Source organism: Erpetoichthys calabaricus, chromosome 17 (assembly GCF_900747795.2).
Source record: "Erpetoichthys calabaricus chromosome 17, fErpCal1.3, whole genome shotgun sequence".
NCBI classification, from domain to species: domain Eukaryota; kingdom Metazoa; phylum Chordata; class Cladistia; order Polypteriformes; family Polypteridae; genus Erpetoichthys; species Erpetoichthys calabaricus.
The window spans coordinates 2,266,652-2,282,092 of record NC_041410.2 but is presented as its reverse complement, the minus strand read 5'-3'; the positions used below and the strand labels follow the sequence as shown (position 1 = coordinate 2,282,092).

Here is a 15,441-nt window from a genome sequence, read left to right as displayed (position 1 = left end):
AAGAGAATGAGGCTGCGATAAGCTCTCAACGCTGCCGTTGTTTTCTTTGTCACATGCAAGTTGGTTTTATTTTCTCTTTCCTGTCCACTGTATGTGTGAGGGATAATCAGTGACCTGCTCTTCAGACTTCAACCCCAATAACAATGAGACCTTTGTCTTATTTTTTCTAAAATAATGCATTTAAAAAGAATCACTGCATTAAAGAAAAATAATTATGAAAACAGAACAGGAAAATCAAGTTCCTGTCTGTGCTTTTGGCTGAGCCGAGTGTCACATTTCAAAGTGCCTGCCACCTAAATGTCCCGTGCCGGGAGGCATTGCAAACGACAAGAGACTTCGGCTGAAGTTGGGCTCTCCTGTTCTGACACATTAGTGCTTCGCCTCTTGCATCTCCCCGGGGCTCATGGCGGTGTCAAGTGTAAGGCGACTGCCAGCTGGTCCATGTTGTTGATTTCAGTTACTTTCTCTTTGTCAGCATTTACTCAAGGAGAAGACTGAAGTGACCACCAGTCTGACGGGCTCAGCGCCCTGTGTGCTGTCCATCACCAGCCTGTCCGTTCCCAGCTCTTTGAAGGTAGGCGCCTATGAGCTCTGTGTTGGTGTGGGTCTCGTCTGGTAAGCTGCTAGAAATGCTGCTTCTTCAGTGGCCATGGAATGAAGTCCCACTCACTTTGGTTCGTTCGAATCTGTCCATTTACTGAACTCAACTGACAGAGCCTGTCCTTTTAACTGCTTAGCAGATGCTTTTATGCAAAACAACTTATATAACTGAGTAAATATCAGTCTGTCTGGGGCCTGTTTAGAATGAAGCATTACAGGACAAAGGCGACAAAACTGATCAGCGCAAGTGAGCAACTCAGAAAAAATGGTAGTGAGATCTACTTCTGTAGTTACAAGATCCTATCAAAGATATCATCAGTTAGACAGCAGTTCACCAAACAAGAAAGTCTTCAGACTACTTAAACACATTGAGGGAGTCAGCAGTTCAGAAGGAGGTGGGCAGCACATTCCATCAGCTAGGGGCTACACATGACAACAGTCTGGAGTGGGGTTTGATACCACGCAAAAGTAGCATCACCCATTCATCAGCAGACCAGAGTGGGGCACGAAGCTGCAGGGGACCTCACAAGTGTCTTGGTATATTATATATATATATATATATATATATATAGGTGCTGACCTCCTGACTACTCTGTATAGGCAAGCATCAAGGATTTGAACTTAATCTGTGCTGATACAGGGGGCCAATGTAGTGATCTAATAAGAGGAGTGACATGTACCCACCTCAGCTAGGTGAATGAATGATGCAGATGGTGCAGACCTATAAATATCTGGGAGTGCAGCTGGATGATAAATTAGATTGGACTGCCAATACTGATGCGCTGTGCAAGAAAGGACAGAGCCGGTTATACTTCCTTAGAAGGCTGGCTTCCTTCAACATCTGCAATAAGATGCTGCAGATGTTCTATCAAACAGTTGTGGCGAGCGCCCTCTTCTACGCAGTGGTGTGCTGGGGAGGCAGCATTAAGAGGAAAGACGCCTCACGCCTGGACAAACTGGTGAGGAATGCAGGCTCTATTGTTGGCATGGAGCTGGACAGTTTAACATCTGTGGCAGAGCGAAGGGCGCTCAGCAGGCTCCTATCAATTATGGAGAATCCACTGCATCCACTAAATAGTATCATCTCCAGACAGAGGAGCAGCTTCAGCGACAGACTGCTGTCACTGTCCTGCTCCACAGACAGATTGAGGAGATCGTTCCTCCCCCAAACTATGCGACTCTTTAATTCCACCCGGGGGTGTAAATGTTAATATTTAACATTATACATAGTTATTGTCTGTTTTTTCACCTGCATTATTATCATTCTTTAATTTAACATTATTTATTGTATCAGTATGCTGCTGCTGAAGAATGTGAATTTCCCATTGGGATTAATAAAGTATCTATCTATCTATCTAATACAAGATGTAAGGAGAGGAGAGGGTGTAGCATTGTTCCTTGGGGCATCCCAGTGCTTACCTGGTACACCCTTGATATTTCTTATCATCCTTACGCATAATAGGATCTGCAGGAATGCCAAGCCCAGAGAAGGTGGCGAGGAAGATCTGATGGTTGTCTGTGTTAAAGGCAGAGGGGGGATATAGAATGATGAGGACAGATGACATGTTGGTAGCTCTAACCAGCGAGTAGAGCTGTCTCAGTGGAATGCCCCCCCCCCCCTTGAAGCCTGACTGATTAGGATCAGTCAATCTCTTCTTAGCATTGGTAGCATGTATGGCAGGAAGCAGCCTTAAAGGGGATGCCATTCCTTCACATGGCAAGTGCACATTTTGTGCCACTTTAGATTCCTCTATTAACCTGCAGGTGTATATTTAAGGTTTTGGATGAGTTTATGATAAACAGAGAACATGCAAACTCCATACAGGCTTATGACCAGGCTCTGGGTAATCACAACACCACCTAAGCTACCTTAAAACAGAACAGACATAACACTGCCAAACTGTCCTAACTCACTTCAGTCAAAAGCCATGGTACTCGCGCAACTCCTTTTTACGTATGTAGGAAAGTGAAGGGAAAACCAGAGCAATTAATATCGTTATTTCTTTTACACAGTGAACCAGGGCTGCAACAGCTAATAGTAGTCGTCGATAATAATCGATTGCCTTGTTACATATTACATCACTTTATTGCCTAAGAGTAATTAACATTAACGAAGTTTTGTGATATGGCGCAGTATGTAAATACGGTGAAGGGTCAAAGACTAAATAACTCAAAAGTATGGAGTCATTTCAGGTTCGCATCAGGAAAAAAAAAAAACAAATCTGCGACTTTTAAGATCTGGCACGGGAACATAAAGTCAGAAAGCTCATCTGAGTGATATGGTCGCGATCCTGCACACATACTTGGGGATAATCCAGCACACTCTTGGTGTCATTTTCTTCTCTTAAATTAAAATCCTTACCTGACAGTGTAGAATCCGAGTTACCAACACTACGTAACACTTTTTGTGTTCGTCGCGTATTTCAAGCCTCATTTTTCTACCATTATGGCACCGTTCAGTTCACCTCTCTCTGCCTTTGCTGCCATCTCGTGGATAAAATCAAACTCTCGCCTAGGGCAGCGTTTCTCGAACTTTTGGAGCAGCGACCTACGTTTCCCCATGTAATTTTTTTTGCGACTCTTACTGTTTTTATTTGGTGATTCAAACAAGACTGTTTCCAGGGGGGGGGGGGAGGGTGAAGGATTTTGGGGTTCCTTAGTGATTTGAGAACGACCGTCAGAGGGGCGACTCTTACGTTCATGAGTTCGCCGCGATGCACTCAACACCTACCGCGACCCACTTAAAAAAAAAAAAAAAAAAAAAAAAAAAAAAATCAATTCGTGACCCACCGGTGGCAAACGGAGACCACTGGATGAGACACTAAGTTCCAGGGCAGTTGCTCTCTGACTTTTTTCCCCTCCACGGTCCCCTAATGAACTACAAGAATATGTGAGAGACTCCTTATATGAGCTCTCTCCTCTTGTACTTTTGCTGCAGTCTTGACAGAGACGTTTATTTTTGAAATTACATTTATTAACAAATTCATATTTGCCGCTAGTGCGATTACAATGCTTGTATTTTTTAAAGAGTAATACAAAATTAAGAATCCAAATCAAAAACAGCCGGTGTTTTTTTATATATAAAATAAAAGGTATTTTGTACTAGTGTCTGAATTTCTTAATTCTAACATAACATTTTTTTAGGTATAAATAATACACAGTAATAACTAAAACACAAATGTTGTAATTGTCGATGTTTTTCATAATAAAACCTGGTCACGTGGCTCAAGTATGACTTTTAAAATTATGCATAAATCCTATTCTGGCTGAGATAGGCTTCAGCACTCCAATGACCCTACTCAGGACTAAGTGGGTTTTGAAAATGAAACTTATGAACAACTGCTTATTTCTGAAATGAAAAAGTCCATTTATGATACAGACTTTAGTGTTGTTCATTATTTTTGTATTTCTTATACAGTTAATAATTTATTGCTGCACATTGATTTTGTTTCACCAAATACAGGATGCTCTGGTTCATTGTTCAATACCTGCTCTGTCATTTTATCCTTCTTTATGAGGTTATCTTACTGTGAGAAACTATTGGATATACTTTACAAATCCAAAACCTTAATTGAGAATCCTAATGCAAAGAATGAAGCAACATTTTCAGAAACGAGAAAAAGAAAATGTTCTGCCCAAGCTAGACAGAAAGACTTTTGTAAAGGACCTGAGGAGAACATGTAGGGAGATGTGTACAGTTCGTTAACCTGAAAGCAATCCTATCTTTCGTCAAAACAATAAGAGCAAAACCGAGAAAGCGAATCATTCAATTATTCACCATGTGACTCTCCACAAGATCCCCTCTACAGCAGGACCCATGGCGATCACACCTGTGGATTTTTACACCTACATAGGCAATGGCTGACCTTGAAATGCAACTCGCATCTCAGCAGTTCTTACATAAAAATTAAAGACAACGTGCTGAAGAGCTGAACTCGCCCGCCCTCTGTTGCAACACTTGAGCCCAACCCTACACTCAACTTGCTGCTTCATGTCATTTGACAAGCCAAAGGGAAATTTTTCATCGCCCACTTGATCTGATGATTGCTGAACTTTTTTTTTTCTTTTCACATCATGTTTATTGCTTCAGTGCCATTGTGTGAAAATCTCAGAACTCAACTGACAAGCGACACTCTTGTTTCTCTCTTTTTTTTTTTCTTTTAATATATATATATATATATATATATAAAGAGTCCTTTGCTTGATATGAATGGCACTTCCAGTTTACAGAGGAGACGGAGTCAGCAGAACAGCAGGCCTTCAGACAGACCGGTGTCATTGCATGGTAAGAATATAACAATCTATTATTACACGGGGGTCTCAGGTTACAAACACATTCTGTTACCTGATTTTGCATGTAAACTGGAACTTGAACTGAAAAAAGTCCATTAATGGGAAATCATAAAGTATAACTTTTTACTTATTTTACATCAAAACATTGCAAACATGTTCATAAAATGATAGCAAAGGAATACTTTAGAGTCACTAAACAAAAGTGCTTTAAATTAAACTGAACCAAATCAGGGATAAAGACACAGTGGCCTCATAATGTTAGACAGGGAGATGAAGTGGTGGTGTAGCAGGATTTGAAACCAACAACCTCAGGGTTTGAAGTCCAAAGCCTTAACCACTGCACCACACTTCCTTATTCATATCAAAGATATTTACTTGCTGTAACACCAATGCACACAACCTTTAAAGGCAGTGAACCGATTTGTCGTTATTTATAAGTGGATGTGCTACCAATCTAAGTAATCAACGTCGACTTCAGCATTAACGTTTGCAGTGCATCATGCATATGTCTCTGTTATATGCTATTTGGTATGGAGTCGTGAAACCAGCATTAATATCTGTTAATGTGCCATCTATTGGGTTCACAAATGCAATGCATTTTATTACTACAAAAGTTTTTGATGCGCCATCTTTTGCAATAACAGAGACATATAGTAGCAACCACACTGACACACAGACACTTATCCTTTTATTAAGGGTAAGTATGGCCCTTAACTCTCCAGACCAGGCACTCTATGGCAGGACCTGAGGTGGATAAGGAAGCAACCTCCATGTCAGGGCATGGAGACTTGTTATGAGAATTTAATGTGACTGAATAAGTTCTGTGTCCTGAAGACAACATTACCTTGGATACCTTGGCAAACAGAAGGTTCCTGTGATGTTGCTGGAAATAGATGCGAGAACTGAAAGCCAAAAGAAGGGTTCCAGTAAAGAGAATGTGCCATCACCATAGTGAGGTCTGTCGTTCGCCCCACATTTTTTTTTTTTTAAATGCATACTGTGGACGTTAGGGGTCGCTGTTGCCCCTTTTAACCCAACAGATAAACGTACAGGACACGGGTTCAAAGCACCAAGTACAAGTATTCTAATATTTTGTCTTCTTGAAAACAGTGCCCAAAGCACTACAGCCACCATGAACAGGCAAATGAACACAATAACCAACACAATACAGCACAATTCTCTCTATATACAGTATATCTCCTCCACACCTCCCAGCAAGCTTTGTGCATCACCTCCCAAATCCGTCTCGCTTGCTGGGTCTTCAGCAGTCCTTTCTATAGTTCTTGACCCAGAAGTGCTTCTACTGTTCTGTCCTTGTGACTTGCCAGCACTTCTGGGTCAGACGGAGAATTTAAGTTCTTTAATCAGCCCAGAAGTACTTCGGGGCTTCTATTGTCGTAATCCATTAGTATTTCTGGGCTAGGTGAGAGTTTGTATCCCCAAAATTTGGAAAACCCAGAAAATGGACATTAAACATATCAGAAAAAAGAGAGATGAATAAATTACTACCTATCTCTTATATAGTCCCTTTCACATCTGTCTCTCTGAGTCCCCAACTCCCTCAGTTACTTACTTATCTTGTTTGTTTAATCAAAAAAACAGTCTGTCATTTTCTCACCCTGGCTAATTTTCCAGAGTTACAAATCCCATTACAAAACTCAGCAATGACAGACACCACACAAGGCATTCATTTATCCATGTAAAACAGATTTTTCATTTTTGATGGCTATCTGCATTAGCAATCTGTTAACCTTTTAAATACCTTTTTATGCCATTGGTTTATATCATTTACTGTATGTTGATGTTATTTATTCATTTATTCGTTATGTGTGGATACTTGTTCTGCCATGTTCCCCAAGAGACAGGGCCACCTGTTAATCTGTGTTGAGGGTCTGTTTCCAGCAATTTAAAAAGACTGAGGGGAGTTGCAGTCCCTCATGGTACATTGCATGCACTTGGTGTTGGTGTGCTCTCCTCTTTACATTTAGTGTTATTCTCTGGATTTCCCGTTTTTGTTATTTTAATTATTAGATTAGATTAGATATAACTGCTCTGTCTTTGCTTTATGGTTTCTGGATCTTGTATTGGGACTTGTTAGCAGAGGATTGGCTTTAAGCATCTGTTTTTATTAATTTTTTGAGCTTTTGTACTTTATTTATGATTTCTTATAATAAATCAGTTACTTGATTACAAAAAGAGCAACAAACAATTTGTATAAAGCCGCAGGTTTATGGTGACCCTCCTCATTGTGGGGTTTTCACTTGATTTTTGTGTTATTTGTAGTTGTTTTGCAAGCTCTCCATTTTTGGGTCTGCTCCAGCTGAAGTTAGCAGTTGGTATTTGGGGCCCAGCTGAACTAAGTGAGCCTCTACTGGGAAGACCAGTGAAGATACCGGCCTGCTTCTTGGCAGAATTTTGGAAGCTTCACAGTTTTGCTTTGGAGAAAACACCAATCACGATACAACCTTGTCTGTATTTTCTAGGCTCGCTTGTAAATGGCAGTTCTTCACTCACTGTTTCTCCACCTCACAACCAAGTGGCCATGAAGCAACAGTGTGAGAATCTACAGAGAAGTCCTCACTCTAAGTCACCTCCCAGCAATTCTCACTGCACTGAAGTGTCAGTCGTTGGCGAGATGTCACACAAGACAGCCCCCTGCAGGACAACAGCAGTGGAAAGGTACAGCGATTCTAAATGTGGTGCTGGCACTAAACTTTATAGCAGTGGCTCTTAAGTTAAATCCCGGGAGCTTTTGTGGCTGCAGGTTTTCCTGACAACCAGTTTCTCCTGCTAATTCAACTTCTACTTTAATTAAAGAAGTTGCCAGTTTCCAGTTTGTATTTTTAAATTTTTGTATCAATCCAAAAATTTAACTGGAAATACAAAGTATATCTGTAATATGAAGCAAGAATGGCTGTATTAGATAGTTAAGAACCCATTCTACTTACTTTTAACATTTTTTAATGTTGTTTTATAAAGCTGTGATTTACTAATAAACACCCAATAGCGTTAATACTGAAACAGCTGCTCTTAGCATTCTGTTTTTGCACTGGTGTTTCCCTAAATGGTCGTTAATTGCCATTAGATGAATACAATTAAGAGTGCCCACTACACAGAAAAGTGAATTAAAAAAGAAAAAGGACAAAACAGAGTTAAGCATTGAAAGATATACCAAAACTATTAATCTTAATACATAATTCGCCTGCCTCCTCACTCACTCACTCACGTCCGTCCGAAGCCAAATGCGCAGTCGCCTTCTGCGCAGCTGGCCGAAAAACCTTACGAGACCGACATCCAACCCCAACATCGCGGCAGGCGGCAGATTTATGACTGCAAAAATTCAAAGAGAAAGGCGACTTCGATTAAAGCTCTAGAGGCCTGAAAGGTGATTTCGACTACAGCTCGAGGCCTAATTATGCATTCTGATTCAATTACACATTCATTCAATACACCTATATCAGGTTTGTGGTGCTTATACTTATTACTATTCCATATTGTACTAGAATTTCATCATTCAATAATTTACTATAGTCCTGGAAAATTCATAAACTAACTGTACAAGCCTGTACAGTAATGAGTAAAGCGGACTACAATCATTACAAAACAACTTCTTCGTTACTTATCATTTGTTCTTTATACACTGCTGACACAAACTCGTGCCCGTTTCATCTTACGTTGTCGAAACGGGCTCTTTGTCTAGTATTTCTTATAAATGCAAACCTTACACTACTACACATTCCCACATGCAAAATATGAAAAGGAGAAAGGACAATTAAACAACCCGATAAAATGACTCACTAGTTGTGAAACTGGTTGGGAAAAAAATGCTAGGTGACATCTTCAAAATGTGCTTCTATAGGAGACCCAAATTGAACTTCACCCAATGCATAGGAAGCCAGACAACTGGTTATAATTCAGCCACTTGCAGCTCAGAAGGACGCTTCAATTTGCTAATCAATCAAGCAATTACATGTGTTAGTAAACAAGTGTGTGATAAAAACATTGACAAAAGACATCAATCAAAGCCTTAAATCATTATGGGTTTATAAGCCTTCATAACTGTATTCTCCTTTGTCTCACTACAATGACAATTTGTCAAAAGTACAGATGAAAGTTTAGAAATAGGAGTGTTGTGGACACACTGAACATCCATGTACTGATAGTGTATTCATTATCTTTTAGGGATGGCACTGGCATCCCAAGCATAGCTGAAATGGAGCGTAAACTCCGGGAGGCCAAGGCAGAGAAAGAGCGCCTCCTGAAGGCCAAGGTAAGTTATCAGCAAGTCCATTTTTCTTGAAAGAAGGACCAATTCTATTTAGTTGACAGAAATGCTCTAGCGAAAATACTGTATACAAATGAAGGCAGATGGGCAAGAGGTCTATGGAGCCCAGGCGCTGTTCATGTAATGCTTACATGTTCATTCAAGGTTGTCCCTTTCATCCTGAAGGCAAGCCTAACATGGCCTAGTGCAGGGGTGAGCAAACTGCTGCCCAAAACCTTGCACAGGTGGGAGTAGCCCATGGGCTACTCATAGGAATAACATCTTGGCCCTCATAAGGCGTTCTTAAAAAGATGATGCTACAGTTGGTTGGTTTAAGTGTAGTAAGTTGCCATGCAAAACATAATACATATGCCCAGCTTTTACCATATAAATAGGGCCAGTCTGTAGCTACCTCATACTGAGATAAGTGTGTATGTTTTAAGCTGCTTGCTTGCTTTTGTCTAGCATGTGAATTTTTAAAAATATATGGGTTTGCACATGGCTGATTTTATCAGTGATTAATTTGGTTGGCAGAGGCTCCAATGAAGGTGGAACTTTGGGTGTGGCTTTGGGCACAAATCAAAATAAACAGCACCTTTTACAACTGTGAAAGAAGGAAGTTAAAAGGAGAAACATTTTCTGATAGCTGATCAACCAAAACATGTCATTCCTTTGCTTCAGTCGAAGTGCTTAGTGAGACGATAAGTAAAAAGAACTTTAACTCATGTTAAGTAATTAAATGGAGTGTGATTTGCTTCCAGAGGACAAATTTAATCTCAGACTTTCAAAAACTGTGAGGTCTAAAGTGATCCTTGCTCCTTAAATTATTAGATGCCTAGAGTTACACAGGGCTCATTTTCCAGAATGATATGGTAAAAAAAAAAAAAAGAAAACCAACACACATGCACAAAGACCCCGTACATGAATTATGGGTCATTGTGGTCTCTTGTCTCTTCATCCTCAGGAGGCAAGGCGTCAAGCCCAAGAAGATGCCAAGAAGGAGGAGCCAATCTCAAGTCCTCCGCCAGAGACTCTAAATGGCTTGCCTGATCTCAATGCTGAGGTATGGTCTTATGTTTTATACAGATACACAGAAAAGGTACTATAAGAACAAGATATACAAAATCCACTATATAATTAACACGAAATAGGAACTAAATGTAAAACAGATGGATACGAAAAGCATGATCCACCTTAATAAAAATATACTGTAATTGTGTCCATTTGGTTGCTATGTTTCTGCCATTCCAAAAGATGGAGTATCTCAAACATTTTTAGCAATAAAATGTATTACATTTGTCATTCCAACAGATGACACATCACAAACATTAACACTGCTTTTATAAATTCCATACCAAATGGCACATAACAGACATGTATTGCATGGTGCACTGCAAATGTTAACACTGAGGTCTACGTTTATTACTTAGATTTCAAACCGTCTTAGATTGGCAGCACAGCTATTATGATAGATAAATAGATATGACAGGCAGATGAACAAAAAGATACATAAGTAGAACTTTCATTCCTGGTGGGGAACTTAGTTTATTTACATGTTCTTGGACATTTGGACTTGTACCATCCCTAATTCAATCTTGATTTGACTGCACCTCTTAAGATGATCAACAGCACGTTGACATGCCTCTTTGGGGTGCTGAATGGAGTTGATGAGGCTGGATATGGCCACTCCAGTTCTGCTTCTCTTATCTTTGTTACTTTCTTCTGCCCTCAGGATGACATGGAGCCACCTGCTTCTCTAATTAGCTCTTCAACATTTAATCTGAGGTCCCACCTGGAGTCCCTGGGTCACGGAGTAGAAATGTGCACTCACGTCAGTGTCTCAGATCGTAAATGCAAAGGTTTTCTCACTAAGATGGGAGGCAAGATCAAAACATGGAGGAAGAGGTGGTTTGTATTTGATGGAGACAAAAAGCGCCTGGCTTACTTTTCTGGTGAGAAGCCATTTATTCATTTATTTAATTTTTCAAAAAGCTGTTTTAAACCCTTCATGCTCAACTGTCCCTCATACGGTGTCTAGACTGTATTACAATTTAAATGCCACATCATCTTCAGCTCACATGTGAGGTTCTGTTTAGGATATAAATCATTCTTAACTGTGCATACACCATATGGTGAGACGTTACACCATATACTGAAAAGCACACACTGCACACTGAAATATTTACACTGTGGTAGCAAACAGTGAGAAGAGTACAAACAGTGTGGACCACACAATCATTGTAATCATTTAAAATATGTTTTATATTTAGATACAGCCCTGCAAAGCCAGTGGTTGCTAATTCCATTCCTTTCTGACTTCCTAGTGGGACCCTGAACACATTGTATTATGTAATATCATGTACTGTTGAATTCTGCTCTGTACTTGCAATATTTCTATTGCACTAGTATATTGTATTGAGGATTACTTGTGCTCTGTTTTGTGTATTGTATTGAGCCCCTTTTTTGACACCCAGCCTACCTGAAAAGGGGTCTCTCTCTTTGAATTGCCTTTCCTGAGGTCTCTTCCGTTTTTTTCCCTTAAAGATTTTTCTTGTCAAAAGGCAGGGCCTATTAAAGCCCATTACGGCACTTCTTGTGTGATTTTGGGCTACACAAAAATAAATTATATTGTATTCAACCTGCCTGTGCTCCAACTGGGATATTGAAACTTGGATCTCAGGAGCAGTGCCACACAGAGACACATTTTATTAATTGCTTTTTGCATATTTGTAATTTAATTTGCAGACAAAGAAGAAAATAAGCTGAAAGGAGTCATCTATTTCCAAGCCATTGAGGAGGTTTACTATGATCACTTACGCAGTGCCACAAAGGTATCCTTCAATTTATGAACTTTACTTTATTGTGGTACCCCTACAATGGAAAACCACACACTACTATAGTCTAAAGAGTTGTTCTCTCAGAAGACTGAAAAAAATTAAATCAGTAAATGAGTATGTGTGATGGGTAGCATGGCAGTGCAGTGGTCAGTGGCAATATCTCATGGATCTGGAGCCTTGCGTTTGAACCCTGTGCCTGGTAGATTTCTGTGTGGTGTTCTTCCATTAACATACTGGTTTTCATGTACATTTCCTCCTGCAAAGACATGTTTGAATTAGATTAATTAGTGACTCTAAATTGGTCCCTTGTGTGTGTGTGTGTGTATGTATATGATTGGGCCACGATATTGTATAAATTACACAGTCACAGCTAAAAGAGAGTGACGGAGAGGACTATAATATTAGTGGCAACAGATGCTTAAGGAGAGATAGACAAGGAAGGAAAGGAGGGGTTGTGGCGCTATACATGAAAAATAATATGCAGGCCAACATCTTCAAAACGGAAGAAGCAAACAAATCAGAATCAGTGTGGATTAAGCTAGTAATGTAAAAAGACAGAGATCTGGTTATTGGAGTTACATGCAGGCTGCCAAATTCCTGTAATATATTATTTAACCAAATAAGGTAACTTTTCGAACATTGATTGGGAAGCTATTATTGGGAATACAAAAGAGGAAACTGAAATGGTGCAGATGGCAAATAAATGACTGTTGTTTCACTCTGTTTCTCTCCAGCCCAACACGTGGTGACACTTGTCTAGATCCCATCTTGTCAGACAGTAAAGACAGGGTAACAAGAACAGACGTTACTGATACTATAAGCAACAGTGATCACAACATGGATAAATTTGAGATAATCTTTAAAAACACACAGATGTACACCAAAATCAAGCCTTTTAACTTGAGTAAAGGAGACTTTGTGGGGATGAGGAAGTATATACAAAACTTAAAATGGGAAAGTAAAAACTCAGCTACTATAAATATGTTGGTGCAATTTCAGAGATCTTCTGATCCTGGCTCAAAATACATTTATTCCAAAAAGCAATCAAACAAAAAGACCAAAACATTTGGCCAAAATGGATAAATAGAAGTATTATTAAAAAAGTAAAGCTGAAAAAACTCAAAAAGCCACATAATTCTGACCTGTACTGTTGACAGCAAACAAGATGACTCCACAGGCGCATTATGCTTTGCATTAAATTTTAAACCCTTAGTATGATGCAAAGGAGGTCACGCATTCAAGTGACCAAACAACTGTTTGCCTTTCCTCATCAGCTGAGTTCTGATGCTTTGGTGCACACTCTTTCATTTTGCTAACAACATCAGTACCCAACATGATCTTTGGGAGTTGTAGTTGTGTGCCTTTCACACCATTCTCAGTAAACACTTGAAATAGTTGTGTGAAAAAAAGTCAGTGATGAAAGAATCAATGCCACCTTCAAAGTCACTAAGCTCGCTGGTTTTGCCTGTTCCAACATTCAACTGGACACTAACTGATGGCAGAAATGCTGGTATTCACGATTTATACTTCATAATGCCATTGTGTGAAAGCAGTTTAGTGTACCTAGGAAACTGTGTATACTAAAACAGACATTGCCTGCTGGTGTTTCTTATGGCACAGTTGGTTTATGTCTTGAACATTGGAGACTTTAACTAAAAACAGAGCTATGAGACTTTCTGCAGTGAAGACAGAGTGTTGGACAAGAATAAACTGAAAGGAGTTCAAATTCTGTCAGGCTGCACTATTTTAGTGTATGTTATTAACATCTAAGATGTGCAAATGCCATTGAAACATCTTGTACATGAATGGCTAAGGCATTAGACTTTAACCCATTGGTTGCTTGTTTAGTTCATACTGTGTGGCCCTGAGCGTGTCACTTAATCTACCTGTGCTCCAAAAAAAATAAGAAGTCCATAAACAGTTAATTGTCTTGTAAGATAACCCTGGACATGCCCAGTGATGTCACCCACTATCTCATTTGAGTCCATTAATCATTCTGGTGATCCAACATTAGTAATGTAATAAAATGAGAGCAGAAATAAATTGTGTAAATAAATAATGTTAACAGTTCTAAAGAGGACATGCAGACATCCCAGGACCAGTGCTTGAGACCTCAACCTCCACCCAGCCAACATGTCAGACCATTAGCTATTTCCCAATGTGTGACCGTCAATGTGCTCCAATGAGCCTTGTACTTCCTCTATCATTCTTTTTATTGCCAATCATTTTTCTATTTAGTTTTTCTTTACTAAGTTATGGCTTTGATTGTGTATACCTTCCATTGGAATAAATAATGCAATGGATTTAATTAGTACATTCAAACCATGCCTTGTGGACTGCAGTGGCACTCTTTTGAATTTACGGTTTTTCAAACACTGGGCCAGTGAGTATATAATAAAAATAGCATTTGTCTTTGTATAGAGTGTGTTGTTCAGATTATACTAATTAGTTATACAGTGCATTCTCCTACTGTATATACTATTTACATTTATGATGCCTACCTCCTACAGTGCTCTTTATATACTCTCTGTGTTACTAGTGTTTAATTTTTGTCTCATTTCTCTCCTAGAGCCCCCACCCCAAACTGACCTTTTGCGTAAAGACTTATGACAGACTCTTTTTCATGGTTGCTCCAACACCAGAGGCTATGAGAATTTGGATGGATGTAATCGTTACAGCAACAGATGAGCACAGGCGCTACTGAACCCATAAAGGACAGACTGTTACAGACAAGAGTGCTGCTGTGCCTTCTGCAAACAGAAGACAGGTCATCGGGGAGGAGGATCGACAAGTGTTGTGACCTCCTGAGCCACCAGACATGGCGTCATGTCTCCTTCCAGGATTACTTTGGATGTACAAAGAACCTGGAGCGTGTGAATTACAGAACAGTGGAACCAGGATCATGCAGGCTGTGTCTGCATATTAAAGGTCCACCATGCCTGAGAAAACAAAGCTGGTGACAGTTGGATTACAAATGAGACTGCTAATTTATTTCAGTGACATCAAAAGGGCTTAAGTGGATGCGAAATTATTCACTCATTTTATATGGAGCAAACAAGTTATATTTGTAAAGTGAAAGTACATTTCAGTTCTACAGATATCAGCAGTAACTATGGATGATGAGGAGAATAAAATACTTTAATGAGCACAATAAAAATTCAGTTTAAAGATAAGAATTTTGGGTTTCACAATTTCTCCTTTCATGAATGGAGGTCTCTTACTAATTCAACACCATATGAGGCCTTTCCTTGCTAAACCCATTCCGAAACACATTATATACACTGCTTGGCACAGGTGCCTGTTCTAAAATGTGATTCTTGGACACTCTCTGCAAACTTTCCCTTTTAGCGCAAGGATTTGAACCCGCTATCTCACAATTTCATGTTTGGCATCCCACCACTAAAATATCCTGCCTGCCATGTTTAAAATTCAACCCATACTATGATT

General features: G+C 39.6%; 1 protein-coding gene across 3 annotated transcripts in view; it reads left to right on the top strand.

The window, feature by feature from the left end:
• The window catches only part of LOC114667523 (pleckstrin homology-like domain family B member 3), a 52,735-nt gene extending 37,596 nt beyond the window's left edge, over positions 1-15,139 (top strand). For all 3 annotated transcript variants that reach the window (XM_028822847.2, XM_028822843.2, XM_028822844.2), the window contains 8 exons: positions 476-574; positions 4,792-4,885; positions 7,377-7,572; positions 9,076-9,163; positions 10,122-10,220; positions 10,890-11,109; positions 11,903-11,988; positions 14,564-15,139. In XM_028822847.2, the coding sequence (XP_028678680.2) occupies positions 476-574; positions 4,792-4,885; positions 7,377-7,572; positions 9,076-9,163; positions 10,122-10,220; positions 10,890-11,109; positions 11,903-11,988; positions 14,564-14,698 (1,017 nt within the window). In that variant the 3' untranslated portion in view covers positions 14,699-15,139. The remainder of the gene's footprint in view (positions 1-475; positions 575-4,791; positions 4,886-7,376; positions 7,573-9,075; positions 9,164-10,121; positions 10,221-10,889; positions 11,110-11,902; positions 11,989-14,563) is intronic.
• Positions 15,140-15,441: the final 302 nt, after the last annotated feature.